This window comes from Neltuma alba, unplaced genomic scaffold (genome assembly GCF_004799145.2).
Source record: "Neltuma alba isolate B1F8T4 unplaced genomic scaffold, ASM479914v2 tig00012124_pilon, whole genome shotgun sequence".
NCBI classification, from domain to species: Eukaryota; Viridiplantae; Streptophyta; class Magnoliopsida; order Fabales; family Fabaceae; genus Neltuma; species Neltuma alba.
Window position 1 is genome coordinate 538,661 of NW_021636676.1, and position 22,181 is coordinate 560,841.

At 35.5% G+C, this 22,181-nt stretch overlaps 2 protein-coding genes across 4 annotated transcripts; both read left to right on the top strand.

Annotated features, from left to right (window-relative positions):
* The first annotated feature begins 1,849 nt into the window (after positions 1-1,849).
* On the top strand, positions 1,850-7,270 carry LOC114723180 (DNA-(apurinic or apyrimidinic site) lyase). The gene is made up of 9 exons (XM_028909341.1): positions 1,850-2,112; positions 2,569-2,661; positions 3,489-3,633; positions 3,918-4,119; positions 4,679-4,757; positions 5,235-5,296; positions 6,523-6,609; positions 6,867-6,970; positions 7,069-7,270. The coding sequence occupies exons 1-9, from the start codon at positions 1,885-1,887 to the stop codon at positions 7,146-7,148; spliced, it is 1,080 nt and encodes a 359-aa protein (XP_028765174.1). The 5' UTR covers positions 1,850-1,884; the 3' UTR covers positions 7,149-7,270.
* Positions 7,063-21,844, top strand: LOC114723179 (lysine-specific demethylase REF6). Of its 3 annotated transcripts, XM_028909340.1 has the most exons (9): positions 7,063-7,068; positions 9,374-9,380; positions 13,257-13,711; positions 14,921-14,999; positions 15,205-15,272; positions 15,392-15,542; positions 15,810-16,495; positions 18,616-19,212; positions 19,351-21,844. In XM_028909340.1, exons 3-9 carry the CDS (start codon positions 13,366-13,368, stop codon positions 21,582-21,584), a joined length of 4,161 nt encoding a protein of 1,386 aa, XP_028765173.1. In that variant the 5' UTR covers positions 7,063-7,068; positions 9,374-9,380; positions 13,257-13,365; the 3' UTR covers positions 21,585-21,844. The 3 variants fall into 3 exon arrangements, with proteins under 3 accessions (XP_028765173.1, XP_028765172.1, XP_028765171.1); XM_028909339.1 differs by lacking the exons at positions 7,063-7,068; positions 9,374-9,380 and having other exon boundaries at positions 12,607-13,711; positions 18,616-18,852; positions 18,976-19,212; XM_028909338.1 differs by lacking the exons at positions 7,063-7,068; positions 9,374-9,380 and having other exon boundaries at positions 12,607-13,711.
* Positions 21,845-22,181: the final 337 nt, after the last annotated feature.

Consider the following 22,181-nt stretch of genomic DNA (forward strand, 5'->3'; position numbering starts at 1 on the left):
TTTCACTTTAATCTCATTATAATTACTGTTGATCTTTTGAAAAATAAGTGATTCGCATCTGAAATTTGGAATCCGTTCAATCAATATTTTTAATCTAACTTACGTGACATTTACCCGGGAAAATAAACAAATTCGTGACAGAATATATGTGCTTGTACGGAATGTATCGTCATATTTTTTAAATAGAAGAATTAGGATTTTTTTTTGTTTTATAAATAAATTATTTAACATATGTATTGAATAATGGTTTGGAAGAGGATTTCAATAAAAGCAAATATATGAATTGTTGGTCTCATTGTTGGCCCCCAAAAAAAAAAAAGAATTGATGGTGTCATTATTGAATTTTTTATTCAATCTCAAAAACAAAAAGTAAATAGGGAAATGGCAAATAAAGAAGTTGAAAAATTTAATATTCTAAATTAGATACCCAAGAGTTGAAGACAATAGAGAAGTAAGTGGTGTCTAATCTAGTATTTTATAAATATAGTTAAATGACTCAAATGCATACATATCAAAAAGTTTATTAACAAGTTCTGAATTGGTATGATAAGTGTTGAACAATAAATAATAAGAAATGTATTAATAATAACAAGTTATTTATTAATAAGTTGTGAACTGAAAATGAAAAGTGTTGAACAGCCAATAACGACAGATATATTAGTAATCATGGTATTAAAAACTGGATTGTATTGATCAGTTCGAACCTGAAACAGGTGAACTGGCCAGGAAACCAGTCCGATTGAGCCTATGAACCAGGGTCACTTTGAGCTAATGTGACCCCCACTGAACTGGTGCGACCTGGTAATGACCTGGGTAACTCACTTGGTTTGGTGGGTTAACCCAGGACCTCTTTTTTTTTTTTTTTTTTAAATATTTTGATGATTTTTTTAAAAAGTTGTTGATAATTAGGACTTAGTGATTGAATAATTATAAAGAAGAATATTTTGTTATCATATATCTATTTTGATATTTTGTTGGGATGAGTATTTAGTGATTTTAGTAGTATGATATTATAAGAAATTATAAGGATGTGATTATTCTACTAGTGATTCAAGATATTAAATTGATATATAGTTCTTAGTGAAAATTTAAATTTTTTTTATTTCTCATCGATTTGATTCTTGGTTTGACTCCGATCTAATCCACTAATCCTTTACCCATTATCTTAACCTGTTCAATTGCCGGTCTAATTTTCAGTACCTTGTTGGTGACGATAAGTTTAATAGCTTTTTTGTTTGGTTCAAATCTAGTACAAATGTGTTAAAATATTAGACTAGACATCATTTCCTTTTCTGTTATTTTCAACTCTTAGGAGGTTAAATTAGAAAATGACAACTTCAAGGTTTTTTTTAGAATTTTCCCAAGTAAATAGTCCTGTCATCGAAATATCAAAAAACATGAGATTTTCTGGGCTCAAAAAATGCATAAAACCCTGATACAGAAAGTAAATTGTTAATTATGTCCGCGGGCAGAAGGCACACCAAAGTAACTTCAGAAACCGCAAAGTTTTTTCACCATTTAGAGGTTTTTTTTTTGTTGGGGGGGGGTGTTCAGGAAACTTGACCTCGACGGTGGAAATCCTGTCGTTTACAGCGACCCAAATATAACCTAAAAAGATGAAATGTGACCTGAAAATAATAAACAATGTAGGGGATTCTACGAGAAACAGAAACAGAAGCGGAAATTATTTAAGGAAGAATAATAATCAACGTCTAAAAAAAATAATTACTAAAAGATCTAAATAATATTTTAAGCAGCGACAGAAAACTTCTTAAATTTGTTTTATAATAAGTTATTTATTTTTTATCTCATTGTAATGCTCCAACTATTTATTGAGGAGCTACCGCATACACTGTCTCACAGTCACTGTGAAGACGAGAGAGTATGAAGCGATTCTTTCAACCAGTGCAGAAGGATGGGTCTTCGAAGAAGCCCTCCCTCTCGTTTTCAGGAGAAGATGGTGAAAGTACAGAAACATTTGGGGAGGAGAAGGAAGAGCCATCAAAGTTCTTGACTTGGAATGCTAACAGCCTTTTACTTCGAGTGAAGAACAATTGGCCCGAATTCACCAAGTTAGTCACTAGCTTTGACCCTGATGTCATTGCAATACAGGTGGCTCTTTCTCTATCACTCATCGTATGCGGGATATTGAAAATTTCCCCTTGTTATGTCTAGAGCTCCAAAAAAAAAAAAAAATAATGATGATGATGATTGTCATTGCCTTTGTTATTCAGCAGGAAAATAAGTATTTTAGCTTCTGGATCAGCAACAAGTCTGTGATCTCTTATGTTCGGTGCTAAAAACATTAATGCATTTTGGTTAAATGTAATAGATGTCTGTTTTTTGAAAGTTGACGACTTTATTGTAAGTACTCTCAAGCATCAAAGTGGTCCTGCTTTGGTATGTTGTTTAATGATCCAGCAGATGCTAGCTTCCAGTCGATTTACCGGCGGTCATCGCCCCTCATAAATATGCAAGATCTTGCTCTGTTTTCGTTGAACATCATATTTATGCTTCTAAACTTAGTAACCATCATATAAGAGTTTTCTGAAAGCAGTTTATCATTAGGAAGTGAGGATGCCTGCTGCTGGTTCAAAGAGTGCTCCAAAAAATCCAGGACAACTGAAAGATGATACAAGCTCCTCCAGGGAAGAAAAGCAGGTTATGTTGCTGCAAATTATGCCTATAAAATATGTCTTTTTGTGCCTAATTATGTGTAAGAATTATTATGTAAGTTTTTGATTGATATCAGTATATGTTGTTCTTATTGACCTACTAATTTATTCAGGTTAGTCTTGGTAGGTAAATAACTGGTAGGATTGATCAATGATGAAATATCAGGAAAGACTCCGATGAATTTCTTTTTCCCCCTTCTCTCAAGTTTTATTCTCAATTCTCCCATTTCTAATTGATTTTCACCACTATGATGAATGGTATTTCCATCCTTTGTCCTGCATCAGAGCATGTCTTAGTTCTTATGTGAATTTGACTGTACATGGAGCATTATAGTAAATGTCCGCAGTTGATCTATGCAAGTGTTGAAACTTAATGAATTAAAGTTGAACCTCATTGCCATAGTTGTAACTGGAGCCTCTTATTTCTTCTGTATACATGAATAGTTTTATTTGGGGACTCTGGTCATATTTGTTGCTTCTTTCACTTCAGTGAGAATGTTAAGCAGTTCTTTCCAGTGCATTTATTTGTTCCTAACATTTTGTCTCTATGATATCCTGCAAAGAGGATACTCATACTCAATGTTTTTTGGTTGAAGTTGAAGATCAATTGGTCGCTTGTAGTTATAGTAAAGCAAAATTTCTTCGTTAATATTCATGATTAGTTTTCTTACAAAAATGTATGTAATACCACGCATGAGCATCATTTATACTGCAGAATATGTGTAACGCAATATTCTAATATAATATTCTGTCAATGTATTCGTGGCATTACTTTCTAATGTTCTAGAACACCAATTTGCTCAAACATTGCAGATATTAATGCGTGCACTTTCTAGTCTGCCTTTTGGAAACTATCGTATATGGTGGTCTCTTGCAGACTCAAAGTATGCAGGGACAGCACTCCTTGTGAAAAAGTGCTTCAAGCCAAAAAATGTCTTTTTCAATCTTGATAGAAAAGGTATTTCCTTCATTTTTTTTCAGTATGGATATAATTTGTCATGGCCATATTATTATAGTAATTTGGTTCTAACAATCTTTTGTCTTTTGACAATTTTATCACTTGTCATTCAGAGTGAGAAATTCAACCTGATTTTTAAAAATGATTTGAAATGATTGTTTCCTATATTAAAAAAATAGATTTGATGTATTTACTGCCATATATTTCCAACTATTATGATGGAATTTGGGATATGTGCTTTTCTTTACTGCTTATAGCATGATACTTTTGTGTGCGTTGGTTAGCTTCAAAGCATGAACCAGATGGCCGGGTAATCTTGGCTGAATTTGAGACCCTCCGGATATTGAACACTTATGCACCAAACAATGGATGGAAAGAGGAGGAGAACTCATTTCAAAGGAGAAGAAAATGGGACAAAAGGATTCTGGAATTTGTTACTCAGTATTCTGATAAGCCTTTAATATGGTGTGGAGATCTCAATGTCAGGTAGGCAATCTCTATTTTTCATTATTCCAGCTTCTCATATTGGGTTTTGATGTCTAGTAGCAATTAATCTATCCTTTTCGTATAGCTGTAGAATTCTGTTTGCATTGGTCTGAGTTTAGCTGTTGGTTGCACATTTTCTTTCTTTCTTCTCTCTCAGTTTGAACATTCATTCCATGAACATGGTGGACATCTAAGTGTGAAGAGTTTTTCCATGTCTTAAATTTAATTTGGGGGAACTGAATACATTTTATTAACTTGTCCGTGTGCCAACATTTGGCTTTTAATGCTCTTTTAGATATAATTAGTTCCTCCCGACACAAAAGCCATGTAATTTTTTCTCTTGGTCATGAGCATGCTATATATTTTATTGAAACAAACAAAGGAATATTTTTTCGTCTTATCTGATGCAGCTATCTTATTTGGAGGCCTATTTTATGCGATTATATGAGTTGTTTGATCTGGGTTATTCTCTGTCGTTTTAGTGTATCATCACACTTTTAAATAGCAGATTTCTTTATTTCCCTTCTCTTCTCCCCTCTCATTAATTCATTGTCTGCAGCCATGAAGAGATTGATGTGAGTCATCCAGAATTTTTTAGTGCAGCAAAACAAAATGGCTATGTTCCGCCAAATAAAGAGGTCTAAGCAGTTCACTCTCAGAGCTCTGTGGCGTAGATTTATCTCTTCTAATTCAAAATTACTGTCATATTATATTTGATGATTGAAACTAAAGAATAAAAAATGTATTGATGTTTTAGATTGAGACATCAATTTGAGCCAATGCATTTTGTATGAATACTTCACACCTTGGGAAAAACTAGATTTTTCCTTGAAATTTGAGCATTATCTAAGTATTGCTTTGTAGGAGCAGAATCTTTATCTTACAAACAATGTACCCTTATTTAACTCTAAGGGGTGAAAAGATTATTCGCTCACCTCATGTCTGCTCTTTTGACTTGGTCACTATTCGAGTAATGAGTTTTCTTGTCAACTTCTAATTGTGATAATTGGCTCTTGCATCTTTTCAATTTTGGCCTTTTTGACATCAAATAGTGTATTAGAATTCTCTCTTTTATGGATGGTGATTAATCATCTGATGATATGGCCTCTATGCAGGATTGTGGGCAGCCTGGATTTACCTTGTCTGAAAGAAAGCGATTTGCTACTATCTTACGAGAGTGAGTGATCTCATCAAAGATATCTGCTGTTCTTTGATTGAAGAGGATTGCCTTTTTGTTTATTTTGGCAAATTTAAGTGTTATTGAAGATGTCTTTTCCTCCATTCTATCTCACAACCCTTTGCTCTCTCTCTCTCTCTCTCTCTCTCTCTCTCTCTCTGCTTTGTGTGTCTTTGTGTGTGAGAGAGAGAGGAGGGGCTCCCCATCACCTGATTTTGTTCTTAGGCATACATTGGTCCGGAATTCAACATTTCCTGGCCTATCATCTTCTACCGACACTTAAAACTTGATGTGGATGGCTTGCTGCCTTCTTTTGTCTGTTGCTGGTAGCCTTATATCTTTATGATAAGTTCTTTTGGATTCATATAGTACCAATTATTTTAGACCCTGTTAAGGTTAAAAGTATATCAATATGTTCCTTTATAGAATTGAGGATAATGTTTGAAAAATGATTCTCAGATAAAAAGGTATCGAAAATGCTTGAATTTAAAACTTAATTACTATTGATTCCTCTAGCAATGGGACTAACTCTCATCTAGCAACTAGAAATAATTCTTAAACAGTTCATTTCAATGAGCTGTTTCTCATAAGAATGCATATGGAATCACACCAAGCCCATGTTACATAGGTGAACAGTTGAACTTGGATAGTTAAACATGGAGATCCAATGAAAATAAAATGGTGTTAAGAATGTTTAGGATGGCCATATTCCAAAAGCTACCTCATGAGGTTTGAGATCACAAGGCCTGTAGAAACCCTGCATCTGAATTTCCTACTTCCAATGTGGGATTCGAGTCTTATGCCTTGCAATTGGTCCTAACCGTGAAGCCCTTCACAGCTGATCCCCATAGTGGCTCCATTCTAGACAGCTTACCCTATTATCTTTTAAGTTGCAACCCTCCTAGGTAGCTCCTTTTTTGCCCCAATCTTGGTAGCTTTCTCAGCCATGTTGGCTGTCACAACTCTCCAAGGTATCCATGTCCCCTTTCATTTATGGCATGTGAAGAAATGATACTAATCTCACTGGAGAACCTACATAAGATCCCAATCTTCTGCCATGAGACTCAAGTCATGTACTAGGTGACTTATTTCTGCGGATAATAACAAACACCCCCCCCCAAAAAAAAAAACCTTTGCAACAGCTTCTTTTGTTCGTTTGTTTTTAACTTAACATTATTGTTTATTTTTTTCAAAAGTAATAGCTGAGATTTTGAAGCATGCTTCAGGGGGAAACTGGTGGACGCCTATAGATTTCTGCACAAAGAAAAGGACATGGAGCGGGGTTTCTCATGGTCTGGAAATCCAGTTGGAAAGTAAGATTACTATTTCTTCGTAATTACAATCGAAAATTTGGTTATCAAAATTAAACCTGAATAAACATTATGTTCAACCGTTGAAGCAATGCGTCAGAATATGAAAAGGCCCTGTTTTCTCCTGGTCATTGTTTTCTCCCCTTTGTTTTTAGGGAAATACATCTCTGCAAGTGATTTGCCGTGAGTTGAAAATTTACGATACGAGAATTTTTAATCAGCATCTCCTGCTTTAGTCCTGATATTTGTTTCTTTAATAGGTATCGTGGGAAAAGGATGAGAATAGATTATTTCATAGTTTCAGAGAAGCTAAAGGACAGGATTGTTGCATGTGAAATGCGTGGACAAGGGATAGAGTTAGACGGTGAGTTTCTTAACACCCACCCCCTCCCAAAAAAAAAACTCCTAAGCTTCTTGAGTTATGCATGTAAATAAGTGATTTTGCTCATGTCATGTCTTCAGGTTTCGTTGGAAGTGATCATTGCCCTGTTACCCTAGAGCTCTCCCCAAGCCCCAGGTCCCCAGATGTGGATCCAACTTAAACCGAGGAAAAAAAAAAAAAAACTTGGCTAGTTTTTAAATTGAGTTTTGCTTTTTCTGTCTAAGTCCTTTGTGGCTGGACCCTGACTATTTTATTCAATGAAATGCCATTCTTCATTATGCTTCTCTGTGTCGGATCATTACAATGCTTAAAAATAACGATTAGAGTATGGATTAGTTGCTTTACATTGCCGAAACCTGCTGATAATGATCTGACTGCATTTATGATTTTTCCTTCAAAGGCCATTTACTTTAGGTGGGTTTTGTTGGGGGTGGGGAGACCAAACATTGATGGGAAAACTATATAATGTGTTAGTCTCTGATTAATGTGAATTTCTTTTTTAAAATTAATAACACACATTTGAAACTTGAATCCTATTCTTGACTGATCTTGCTTCATCTTCCTTCATGCTGAAGAATGTGATGCCCGTGATGTACCCTAGATGGTTTTTTTTTTTTTTTTTTGTGCTTGTTATGATATTAAAATTTGTGGTCATTTTAGCTAATAAAAATTTAGTATTGTCTCTGCCCCTCGTCCGTGGGTTCAGTAGGTGAAGGGGTTGGACACGCTCACTAAGAGAGCGGGTTCGACCCTGGAGCACGTCGCGGCGCTGAGAGAGACATCTTTGAAGCCAAGGCTTTAGCCTGTAAACAACGAGTGCAAATACTGTTCCAATTTAAGCTACGACGCTGGGTAGGGCTGGGGTCAAGCGTTAGTTGCCCTGTCCTTGGATCGTGGGTGAACCTAACCTTTTTCCTAAAATTTTTTTCACCAAAAAAAAAATTTAGTATTGTTTCTTGTGGTTTTATTTATAGTTGAAAGTTTAGGATGGGGTCGTTTTCGTGGCTAAAGTTGGAGGCCACCTGTCAAGACAAAATAGCTTACCCAATATTTCTTGTCATTGGCCCCAAAAAAAAAAAAGTTGTGTTGTGGTCAATATGCTCTTTATTTAGTTCTTTATATATGAGTCGTTATCACAGATGTTTGTCTATATACATATAGTTGTAAATAGTTAAATGCATTTAACAAACAAATTAAAAAAAAAAAAAAAAGAAGTTTACATGCGGGATTGGACCTAAATTGCCCCCCAGGATTTTCTGTGCCTCTGAACCACGTGCAAGGAGATTTGCTTAATGGTCTCCTTGTTCATTTAAATTTCAGTGGCACCTTGACAAAGAATATTATTCGCTTTTTATTTTTTTATTTTTTTTCAGTCACTCCCTATATAAGTGATGTTTTATTATTTTCCTATTTCTTGGACTCTAATTTACCCACTTTAGTTGTATAATCTTCTTATTTCATATAATTGATTTTTTTTATAAAAAAGGCTACATGCAGTATAAATTTTTTTTATGATGTCTCAAAAATTTCAGACGGGGTTGAAAGGGAGACTTGATTGAAATAATTGAATTTTATCACATTTTATGATTCTTTCGAAATATGTCTTACATGTTCCATTGCAAATACTTTTTGTGTTTTTTGTATGTACGTAAGATTTAGGTATAGTTAATAATCCTATTGTATTATCTCCTAGTGCTTTGTGAGTGTCTGATGAGCAAAAAACTGAATGACGTTATTATATTTAGGAAAATTCGCAAAAAAAAAAAAACATAGAAATTCCAAAATTGTAAATCAAGAGTCTTATATGATTGGTATATAGATTTTGACAATAATTAAATGGCACATAAAAGCAAAGTTTTGACAAAGTATTTGATTTGCAATTTCTTAATCTTTGTGGGTTTTTTGTGATTTTTCCTTATAACCTAAAATCCAAAGCTATTTACTCCCAAGTGCCATAAATTTCAAATAAATCTCGATTGGCCCGCTGGTATTGGAAGAGCCATCAACATTTAAGCCACGGCCAGATGCAATTTTTATTATTTATTGCTTACAGTACAATCATAAAATTGGCAAAAATAATAAAATTAAATTAGTGTTGTTGAAGTTCCTCATCGAGTTATGCCACTATAGGGGATTTGACCACATTGGTTCTTTCATTTCAACATCTACTTTTTGGACGAATGTCCCTCATTCTATTTATATGCTCTTTATTTAGTGCGAAAGCTAGTGGCTGATGATTTTAAAACAAAATATTTGTGAAGTTTTCGAATTGATAAACAACGGAGTGAATTGTAGCAAAGTATACATATTTGAAAGTCGATTTTTTTATTTAAAAAAATTGATCTGAACTAAGGTATAATGACTTCTTTTGGTTGATTAAATGAGATAATTCCCTTTTTTATTTATTAATATTTGATATTTTGAAAAAAAAAATTAATAACTTGAGAAATCATATATAATCAATAAATAAATTTAAACTAATAAAACTTGGTTTAAAGTTTTAAGTAGCAAAAAACTACAGCGAAATAATAAAGGTGCTTCAATGATTTGAATCAAATAGAGAATATACTAAAATACCCTTATTATGGGAGTTGTAAAATCACATAAAAAGTTACAAATAAAGGAGGGATTAGTATCAAATCAAGGGAATTGAAGAAAAAAAGAGAGGTGCAGATAAGAAAACATTATATTGAATCTTTTAATAAAAATATAAATATAAATTTCCAGTTCTTTTACGTTTAGATATTTGACACTAATATTTCTTGATTTGTAAATTTTTTAAACATTAGTTTGCAAACATTATTCCTTTTTTTATAATGAAAAAAATGAAAATTTAACTTGTCAAATTTTGTGCTATTTTTACGGATTTAATACTAATTTTCTTTCTTTTTAATTTACCATATATATTTTTTTAAGCTTAATTTTATCTGATGCGGGACACCATATTTTAACTCAAAATTAGAACTTGAGTTTTGACTTCTCTTAATTTATTATTAAATTTAATAATTCGCATTTTTAACTTTATTTTTATTTGAGCTAGTTTAAACACATGTGCACATAGATACGTCAAAATTTAAACACCATGATTTATTTTTCATCTAAACATTCCTTAAACTTGAGCTTTTATTCAAACCTGATAAGTAATGCTACTATTTAGGCATTATCTGGGATTACAAGAAAAATAATTTATGAACATATTTTAGATAAGTTAAGATAAAATTTCTCTCATATACTTATTTTATATTCTATAAATCACAATTAAAATTTTTTTTATATGTCATTTTAAATAAGCCTTTAGGCGACTTGCCCTTTACAATCCACATTTTAACTTAAGTATCATGCATTCTACATAGAAGGAGGTTAATTATTACCTCTGGTCTTTAGTATAAAATCTAATTAGGAGGTTAGATTTGATTTTAAATATAAAATATAAATTCACCTTATTTCCTAAAATTATAATCCATTTTTTAAAGTATTCCTATTGATTACACATATTAATAGGACTTCCATCGAATAGTCATGATTACAAGAGGTATTTTGGAAAAATTAAATCGTATTTATTACAAAGAATTACTCCTCTAGTCCTATTCATAAGTCACTTCTAATATGTATTACATAGACCAAGAAAAATATTAAACTTTAGTAACTTTCATTTAAAATTTAAGGACTTCGAACCTTCCAATCTTATCTCCACTTAATATACATTATACCTCATGAAAATGAAGTTAATACAATAATAAATGAAAGGTAAAATTATATAATCATATGAAAAGTTTCTCTTTCTACTCTATAGATAGAAAAAAAGACTTTCTTCTCTCTCTATCATATAAATAGGACTAGAGGAATAACTTAATTAATTTTTTTTACCCACTCAAATTAGTTAAGTACTCTATTGGTCCATAATATAAAAAGTTGATTAACTTTTTTCACATACCAATAAATAGAAATTTAGTCATTAAATTTGTCTTAAAATAATAGCTTTTTTTTTATTTTACCCATAAAAATGATAAATTTGCCTTTAATGTTACTCTTTTGTTTTTATTATGAGTTTTAAATAATTAATTCACTGATAACAAATAATAATTTAAAATGAGTTAAAAACAATAAATAGGTTAAAAATATATTTTTGTTTTCAAATTTGCCTTTGTAATAAACAAGAAAAATGATAAAAAAAAGAATGTGAGAGAAAATGTGATTAAAAAGAGTATGTAAAAGAGGGAGAATAAATAATTAAGGATAAAATTAAAAAAATACATTTAACATTAAGATAAACTTAAATTAAAACTTATAAAATGGATCACACCACATCATAAATCTAAAGCTTATAAATAGAACTAGATGGAGTATACTTTTATTATCTTTCATCTCTTTCTTCTCTTTCTTATATTTAATAGGGGTAAAAGCATAATATTCACATTAATTATCTTGAAAATGTCTTATAACTTAGACACAATTGTTTTTAAGCAGCATTTTATATTATAGACAAGAGAGAGCAGCTTTTAAGAGTAGAAGTATTGTACTCTTCTGATTTTATTTATAAGTTATTTTTAACATGTTTCACACATATAAAAAAAATTAAATTTTATTAATTTTCATTTAAAATTTAATAACTTTTCAATTTTATTCCTATTTAATATGTATTACAACTCATAAAAACAGTTAACACTATAATAAATAAATAGTAAAATTATAAAATTATATGAATAATTTCTCTCTCTATCTTATACATATGTTAAAAAAATTAATTTAATTCTCCATCTACCTTATAAGTATATAGCGCAAGAGGAATGCCATTCCCCCCCCCCCTCAAATCCCACCCCAAGAAGAAATGTTGACGGTTAATCTGTGGTCCGTTTATCCGTTAATGGTCGCTGGGTTCATTCGCATGATTAAAATATTGTCCGCACACAATTATTTCATGCGATGGTTGTGTTACGCCAGCCTTTAATCTTTATTGGTCCGATTGAGGCCTTTCCAATCATATCACTACACGTGTGTAAGCTTGCTGCTGATGTGTCGTCAAGTGGTTGGTCGTCTTTGACTCGAACAATCCCGTACCAGATCCTCGTTGAGTCAAAGAAACCACTGTAGTCTAACTGATTAACAAAATTGTGCATGAAACAAATTTAATTGTAAAATTTAAAAAATATTGTAAAATTAAAAGATAAATTAAATTAAAGACAAGAAATAATATCATTTTATGCAAAATATGAGATCAATAGTCCAACTATTTCTTTTTTTTTTCCCGCATCACTCACACACCCACTATATTTTTTGAAAAAAAAAATTTAAACTTACAACCACAAATAAATTAATACATTTTGCTTTAAAAAAAAAAAAAAAGAGAGAAGGGGAAGACATAAAGGCTATGGCGATGGGCGTTGTGCAATCGGCAGAAAGAGCAAGAGTGCAAGACTGCAAGAAAAACTGAAAAAGGCGTAATCGGGTCGGTTCGCCAAATTATTTTCATATTTATCCTCAAATATAGAAAAATAAACAAAGTAAGAGAAAAAAGACAAGTGGCATTTCCGTAAATAAAAGGAAAGGAAATGGCATCTTTACGAAGCACTCCCAAACCCAGAATAAAACCCCCACTCACATGTCTACTTCGTTCTTCACTTGCTCTGTCCCTAAATCTGCTTTCTATTTTTTATTTCACCATTTCTTCTTTCCTTCCTCTGGAAACAGAGGAAACAGAGGAAGATAAAAAGGAGAGATAGTAAATTAATCCAAAAGGCAAAGAGAAAAAGAGGAAGATGGAGCATGGAATCTGAACAGCTTGGGTTTTCTCTTTCCTCTGAGTGTGCAATGAGAAACCCGAATCTCCTTCACCCAATTTTCAGCTAGTAATAATAATGGTGGGTTCGGCAGCTCTGGCACCAGAGCCAAACTCAGAGGTATTTTCATGGCTAAAATCTCTTCCTCTGGCTCCAGAGTACCGCCCTAGCTTGGCTGAGTTCCAAGATCCGATTTCATACATTTTTAAGATCGAGAAGGAAGCTTCCAAGTATGGAATCTGCAAAATTGTCCCCCCCGTGCCTCCTTCTTCGAAAAAGACAGCAATTGCGAATCTTAATCGCTCGTTGGCGGCACGAGCTGCTTCTTCTGACTCTTCTAATTCGAAATCCCAGCCTACATTCACCACAAGGCAGCAGCAGATCGGGTTCTGCCCTCGGAAGCAGCGGCCCGTGCAACGTCCTGTGTGGCAGAGTGGGGAATACTACACGTTCCAGGAATTTGAAGCGAAGGCCAAGGCTTTTGAGAAGAATTATCTGAAGAAATGGACTAAGAAAGGTGGGCTCTCGCCTTTGGAGATAGAAACACTTTATTGGAAGGCGACAGTGGACAAACCCTTTTCGGTGGAGTACGCAAATGATATGCCTGGTTCGGCTTTTGTTCCCGTAAGTGGGAGAAAATATAGAGAGGCAGGGGAGGGAATGACTCTTGGTGAGACTGCATGGAACATGAGGGGGGTGTCACGGGCAAATGGCTCTCTGTTGAAGTTTATGAAGGAGGAGATTCCAGGTGTTACATCACCGATGGTGTACGTAGCTATGCTGTTCAGCTGGTTTGCTTGGCATGTAGAGGATCATGACCTGCATAGCTTGAATTACCTTCACATGGGGGCAGGCAAGACGTGGTATGGCGTGCCACGGGATGCAGCTGTCGCATTTGAGGAAGTGGTCAGAATTCATGGATATGGAGGAGAAATAAATCCTCTTGGTAAGTAACTTAAGGTGGCGCTAAATCAGAGCAAACATCCCTGTTTGTCGGTTCTGTTTAATGTGAACTGAAAATTTTATTCGGCACTATTTTCGCGTGTTGCTCCCATATTATTATATAAAGTACTATACAATTTTCACATTCGCCATGTTAGTTATCTCCACAGGGGAACATCATGAAATGCACTTGTAAACTTTGCTGGCATGTATAGGCGATATATGTGTGCAATGATGGTTGAATAAATATTTACTTGCTCTTGTATGCGTTTTCTGCTCTCATATTTGAACGTTGCTCTTTTTGCCAGCGTTTTAGACATATTGATGAATATGGAAGGTAAGGTTTAGGGTATAAGTCTCCGGTGAGTACTTTGTAGCTAGTGAGTTCGGGGTTAATATGCTTTAATCAATATTCTCTGATTCTTCCAAACATACAGGTGGTGATGTTGTAGGGGAGGTTTCCCATATTGAGTGGGTGCCCGCCAATAGTGTTAGAGCTGGTGGTCGAGGAATCTAGAAAAAGCTACTAGCTAAGTGATTTGTCATAAAGCCTGAATGTCAGGACATTGGTTTTCTAAGGGTGACCAACTGATGGAGACTGAGTAATATGAGAAGCCTAGTCCTAAATTGAGTAGTATGAGTTGCTTTATGAGAACTGAAGTTGGTTCTTCCACTTCAGTAGCTAACTTTTTAGATAGGGGTCCTCATCTCTCACTTAATAAAATTGACTAATTTAAGGATTTTAGTAGTTAATTTAATCATATTGATTTACTGATTTTGGAAGTTAATAACTGGACTCAAATTAAAGAACTTCCACTCGGTGATTTTTAAAGTCCTCCCCTTGCTTGAGTAGATTGCTTCTTCTAGGAAATGCCGTTCTCCTTTTCCCATTAGTCTGTCAATCAAGCTCCTAAACATGGCCTTTTACCCCTGTTCCTTGGGTATGTTACTCTCAGTTCTTCATTGTTTTCGTTTTCTAATTTTCCCCCTTTTCATAGTCTTCTTATTCCTTTTCATCATTTTTGTTCACCTTTGGTTCATTGTGTTTATTTTGGAAATGTATGGAGAATTAAAGGTATTGCTGAAGTCCTTTTGGCTCACTGAGAGGAATTAGTATCAGTATTTTGAGAGAATGGTGCTTGGCTTTGTGCTCATAAACGCATCACCATATTACTATTAGACTTACGAGGATCTTGTTTTTTTATTCAATCAGTTACTTTTGCTGTGCTTGGTGAGAAAACCACAGTGATGTCGCCTGAAGTGTTTATTAGTGCAGGGGTTCCATGCTGCAGGTAATATGTTTTATTTATACCCTTCAATATCTTGTAATGCCTCTCCTATGCTAAATCGCTATTGGAACTAGTAATTTCTTGCCGGAAAAAGCCTACAAACTTATTCTACCCATTTTGATGTTGGCGATGCTGCTAGCTCTGAACTGATGCTTGATTAATCCTTTATGAAGCGTTTTCATGGTTTTCTTTTCTCAATTGCTTATAGGTTAGTGCAAAATGCTGGAGAATTTGTTGTCACATTTCCAAGAGCTTATCACACTGGATTTAGTCATGGTGGGACACTTAACCTTTTAAGAATGTTACTATGAGCTCCATTTTGTGGGGATAATGGTGATTTCCATTTATTTTAATATTTGAATTGGCTATAATCCTTTTGATAATGTGCTGTGTAGGATTTAATTGTGGGGAGGCAGCAAACATTGCAACACCTGAATGGTTGAGGGTTGCAAAAGATGCTGCTATTAGGAGGGCGTCAATAAATTACCCTCCCATGGTTTCACATTTCCAGTTACTTTATGATCTTGCCCTGGCATTGTGTTCAAGGTCTGTCCTTCCCCTGAAGCCAAAATCTTGAAAGAAATATTTCTTTCATTTCCTCTAATTGTACAATCTCATTATAGGAGCTTGATGCAGGTTTTAAGCAAATACGGTTAGAAAATGATATTTCTTACAAGACGTTAGAAAGTTTCCGGTTGACCATTCTATATATAAACTTATGCATATGCTTAAGTTATGATTAAATGTTTTTGTAAGAGAAATTAATACTTCTTGGTTTTCTTTCGTGAGAACTAATTTGATATGCTCATGCAGAATTCCTGGGGGCATCAGTGCTGAACCACGGAGTTCTCGGCTTAGAGATAAGAGGAAAAGTGAAGGGGAAACTGTAATTAAAGAACTATTTGTCCAGGATGTGTTACAGAACAATAACTTTCTTCATGATCTTGGTAAAGGATCTGATATAGTACTTCTTCCTCGGAGCTCTTCAGATATTTCTGTTTGCTCAAAATTACGGGTTGGTTCCCAGCAACTGAAGGTGAACCCTGGGTATTCTCCCTTTGCATGCAATTCTGAGGGAGTGAATCCCTCAAAAGGGTTTGTTTCTGGTGACCTGGTTTTCAGTAGAACCCCACAAATGAAAGGATTTTATTCAGTAAAAGAGAAGTTTGCTTCTCTGTGTGAAAGGAACAGGGTCTCCTTATTAGGCGTAAATGATAACATAGGCTCTTCAAGTTCTGTACCACCTCAAAGAGACAATGAAAGAGAGACAAGCCATGGGGATGGGTTGTCAGACCAGAGACTATTTTCATGTGTCACTTGTGGTATATTAAGCTTTGCTTGCGTTGCTATTGTGCAGCCTAGGGAGCCAGCGGCTAGGTACCTTATGTCAGCTGATTGTAGCTTCTTTAATGATTGGGTTGTTGGTTCTGGAGTGAGCATCAATAAGTTTACACATGCCCATGGAGATGCAACTACTTCTGAGACAAACACATTTGCAGGTAGGATTATTTTTAACTTTTGTTTCTAATATGTCTGTTTATTTGATCTCAGATTGCTGTTTCTGTCCTGGCATTTTTCAGATATTGACCGTAATGACTGTTCAGCTTTGTTACTAGTCTTTTCCGGGACTGTGTCATTTGTCCATCGGAAGACATATATATTTTGTCAATGCCTTGCTATTAAGGCTGCTTAGCCAACTATCCTGTCCTGATAAATTCCCTGCATAGAGAAGAAATCAAATGCTCCATGGGCTATAACGTGATTGAATCCCTTCTCTTTCTAGCTTGATAGGTGTGAGTCCACAACATCTTAGGTTTAGTTTCAAGGAGTAGGGAGTAGGCTAGAGGATACTTCATCAATTTAAATATGAGGGGGATTTGGATACCATTAATAATTAATTGCAACTTGCAAGGTGTTGAACTCAAAGTTCCACATCCAAAGCATGCAGTCTTATTTATTTATTTATTTTTTGTGGGGTGGGGGGTAAAGAGATCTCAAGCTCTCTAATCTCATGAGCTGTCTTCTCAAATGCTTTATTAACTGATTTTTTTGGCCTTCCACTAGTTCCCAGTAGGAATCGTGTAACACAGGTACCAAAGAATAAGGCATTGGAGTAAGTTGAATGTGAAAATCTTATTGTAAGGCATGGAACTTGGGTCCCACAGGGGAAATATGGGATTTTGATTTAGAGTTTATAGAGACCTCGGACCTTCTAACTTCATAAGTTAGTTTTTGGGATATGGTTCTCCAAAACATTCCTATTAGATGCTAAAATTTGTTTAGTTTTGATCATTGCTATTCCACTTTAAATTCATGGCCTTTCGTTAATACTCGCACTGTTCTTTTTTATAAAACGAAATTACCTAACTTATACACACCAATAAAACAATTTTAACTAAAATATGTTGTAATTTTTTTCCATTTTCTCCTTTTACCCTCAACTAATGCTCACCATTTTCTTTACTCCAAGGTGGGTCAAGTATTTTTGTTCATTGGTCAGGTTCATTTTAAAAAAAAAAAATTGTTAATTACTCCTAATGAATTGTCTTATTTATAGGAACACTGCACCACCTAAAATTTTGTCTTTTAACTGGGAACAGAGGGAGTACTTGGATGCTAGAACGTTTATCTTTTTAAAGGTTCATTCTGTATGGCGCAATGCTGTTTTGCTTTCTAAGGAAAGAAACCCTTTCATTTTAAGAATTATCAATTGCAGAAAAAAATAGTTAGTAGCTTGGACTTCACTTTGCAATCATCTAGTTGATCTTTTGCCTTTAAGGGGAAACAAGCTAGTTATTGAGCTAGGAGAACCAGCTGACTTAAAATCTCCATTAAGTATTCCATACCATCTTAATCTTAATCTATTGACCCCATGGAGAGTTGATGTGACTATGGCTACGCTCTCCGAAACTTCAGTTAGCTTTCTCAGCAGTCAGAACCTTTCTTGCTCAAAACCATCTACAGGCAGCCCTGCCCAAGGTCACCAATCATCTAACTTTGATGCCAACTGTGGGTATTTAAGTAGGATGGGGAATTATTGCCCAAAAGCTAGCTATTGATGTGGGAGAACCAAGTCACTTAAAATCCCATTTGAGCATCCTGTATTATTCAATATGGGGCTTAGGCATCTTGTGTTACCTTAGTCTTTACTGGTTTTCAATATTCTGTCAGTGTCTTTTGGGACTTAGCTGAATTCCAGAAGGCTGATTTTGATCTCATAGTGTTATTCCAAATCAGATATTAATTGAATTGTTTTGTTGTATATTTAAACCTGAAACTCTACAAGAGTGTCTTGCCTTTTGTTTAACCTGTAGAACTGTGCTGGCCTACCATGATCTTATTATTATTAGAAGAAGAAAATGAATACCAATATGTACACGTAGTTTTTCACTTGGGATAGTAGGAAAGTAGTAAAATGCACTAATGCCTTGTGCAAAGATTTTGTGGTGTCACTAAAAGAATAAATCAGCTACAATTGCTATGCAAATAACTAATTGGCTTTGATCTCAGATCCCCTTAGCTTTAACTTTAGAAAGATATCTGTTTGAGTTCTTGTTTTCAGTCTTCCTTGACAAAGATGCAGGGAAAACTACTTGCTTATTTTTGTTTCTTCACGCAGGATGGAAGGTCAAAAAAGCCCCAGACTATGATCTTCCTGTTCAATCTGTAGGATACCAGATACAGGCGGAAGATCAATCACATGAGGTAGCTTTACGTGCTAAAGGACAAAAAGAATCATCAGCCCTTGGCTTATTGGCATCAGCATATGGAAATTCATCTGATTCAGAGGAAGATCAGGTTGACTCGGATATTGCAGTTCATGATAATGAATCTAATGTTGTGAACCGTCCATCAGGTAGTATATCTCAGAATATGTCTAGCTTGCCTTCTCATTTCCAAGATTGCAATGCAACTGCAGTCAGAGTTCATGATGATTATGGGCAAAAGGCAAACTCAGAAGGTTGTGATGCCACTTCAGGGACTGCATTTAAGAACACGAGTTGTGCCTTAACTTATTCTCAAGATGTTCATGAGGCTGACCCATCAATGCTTTGTAACACTGGATGTCCCATTGGTAATAAAAGTGCTTCATTGCCGCCACACTCTGACGAAGATTCATCTAGATTGCATGTCTTCTGTCTAGAGCATGCTGCTGAAGTGGAGCAGCAGCTTCACCCAATAGGAGGAGCACACATACTACTCCTTTGTCATCCAGGTGTGGTGTTTGATGGACCTTTAGCATATTCATGTTGTTTTCTTGCTTCTATACTAATTTTTCATTGAATTATGATTTATCATATACATTCACTAGTTTCCTTATCATTTGCTAGTTATTTACGATTCTTTTCTACAGATTATCCCAAGGTAGAGGCTGAAGCGAAAAATGTGGCAGAAGAACTGGGAGTTGATGGCATATGGAAGAATCTTGCTTTCAGAAATGCCACCCCTGAAGATGAGGAGAGGATTCAGTCGGCTCTGGATAGTGAGGAAGCTATTCCTGCAAATGCAGACTGGGCTGTAAAGCTGGGAATCAATCTCTTCTATAGCGCCAACCTTAGTCGATCTCCTCTCTATAGTAAGCAGATGCCTTATAATTCTGTCATATATAATGCATTTGGCCGTAGTACTCCAGCAACCTCACCCACAGAACCCAAGGTTTACCAAAGAAGGACCAGCAAACAGAAAAAGGTGGTTGCTGGAAAATGGTGCGGTAAAGTTTGGATGTCCAATCAGGTCCATCCCCTTTTAGCTAAAAGAGATTCTGAGGATGATGATGATGAGAAAATCTTACATGGGTGGTCGTTGCCTGACAAGAAAATTGAGAGATCAGAAAGTGCCCGCACAGACAATTTTACTACTAGAAAATCTGTGAAGAAGAGGAAAATGACTGTAGAAAGTAGAAAGGCGAGGAAAGCCAGTTTCTCTGAGAGAGAATATGCTTCGGATGATTCTATTGAAGAGAAATACAACCCACTGCAAAGGACATATTCTAGAAGCAAGCAAGCCAAATATTTTGACACAGATGATGCAGCATCAGAAGAGGATTATCCTCCTCTGCAGATGTATGGAAAACCGACAAGAAAGCAAACCAAATACGTTGAAAGTGATGAAGTTTCAGATGATTCAATGGATGATAATTCTCGCATGCAGCATGGAAGAAATTTCAAAGAACCTAGATTTATTGACAGTGATGTTCTCTCAGATGATACAATGGGATATGATTCTGATTCACAACTGAGGAGAGAGCTTTGCAACAAACAAATTGAAGACTCAGAAAGAGATGGAATTTCTGAGGATTCATTGGGTGGTACTTCTCTTAAGGGGTGGAGGAAGACTTGTAAAAGCAAGCCAGCCAAATATGTTGCTAAAGATGTGATTTCTGATGATCAAATGGAGGATCATTTTCAGAAGCAGCAAAGAAGGATTCCTAAAAGCAGACAAGCCAAATATCTTGATGGAGAAGGTATCATGGTATCGGATGACCAACTGGAGCATCGAATACATAAGCAGCAACGATCTAAAGGCAGGCGAGCCAAACGCCTTGGTGGAGAGGATATTACATCTGATGACCAACTGGAGGACCATTCTGGCAAGTGTCATAGGAGGATTCCTAAAATCAGACAAGGTAAATGCCTAGTTGAGGAAGATGTAATGTCTGATGACCAATTGGAGGATCACTTTCAGAAGCCACGTGGCACTATTCCAAAGAGCAGGCAAAATAAACGCAAGAATAAAGTTATGGTTGACTCATCTGATAACTATTCTCATCTGCTGCATAGAACTCCTAAGAGGAAGCAAGTTAAAGGCATGGATGAAGAAGACATGCATTCTGATGATCAAATGGAGGATTCATCTCATCAGCAGCGAAGGAGGATTCTTCGAAGCCAACAATCCAAGTCAAAGACACAGCAAGAAATGAAACAATCTAGTTCTTGCCGTGTGAAAGAGCAGACATCCCGGCCTCTAAAACGAGGTGCTCATCTGCTAGTAAAACCAAAGAGTTCTCAGAAAATGAAGCAGCCTCCTCGAGTGCAGAAAAGTAAACCTAATAACTCCAGAGATTTTAGCTTGTATTCTGATGAGGAGGAAGAAGGTGGACCTAGCACACGCCTTAGGAAGAGAGCACCAAAAGTTGAGGAGTATGAAGCAAAACCAAAAGAAAAGGCAACTCAGAGGAAGAAGGGGAACAATGCTGCAGCTTTGAAGGTTTCCAAAACGAAGGATGAGGAAGCAGAATATGAGTGTGATATTGATGGGTGCACTATGAGTTTTGGCTCAAAACAGGAGCTAGCAGTGCACAAGAGAAACATTTGTCCTGTAAAGGGATGTGGAAAGAAATTTTTCTCACATAAATATCTGGTGCAGCACCGTCGAGTTCACGAGGATGACCGCCCTCTGAGGTGCCCTTGGAAGGGCTGCAAGATGACCTTCAAGTGGGCATGGGCACGTACTGAGCATATTCGAGTGCATACTGGGGCTCGTCCTTATGTTTGTGCTGAGCCAGGGTGTGGGCAAACATTCAGATTTGTTTCTGATTTCAGTCGCCACAAGCGAAAGACCGGGCATTCAGCAAAGAAAAGTCGTTAATAGCAAATGGAGTAGATGTTCCTTAGCATGGTTTATGAATTTGAGTCCAAATTGTTCAATTGACAGGGTTAGGAATAGGTTTAGAATTAGAATGTCCCTGCAATTGCCATTTGTAGTAATTACTAATTGTGTTTGCTCTCAGGGTATTTTGTACCCATTTGTTTCTTTCAAGTAGAGCAATTGCTTGGATATGTAAACATGATTCTCATCCAAGTTCGCATCCCATGCAAATGCAAGCCCCACGTTTGTGTTATGATGAATTTCATGCGGCAATCATGCATGATGCATGCCTCAACAAGGCCGTATTCAGGGAAGCCGTACTTTATCTCTCATAAAGCCCATTGTTTTCTTCCTTATCTTGGGGTTTGCCACATATTCCAATATTTTTTGGGGCATCCTGACGCTGGGAGGATAGGCAAGATGAGAAGCGAAGAAGTAGAAGGAAAAAGAAATAGAAAGAAGTCAAATCCAAGTCCAAGAGCTTCTCAACATGTTGACCAAGTCTTTGAGTTGCCGAGAATTGAAGGCTCTGTGAGATTTTTGCATGCTCTGACAGTGGGAGTTGGGCTGAATGAGCAGCTTTTTAAGTAAATCAAA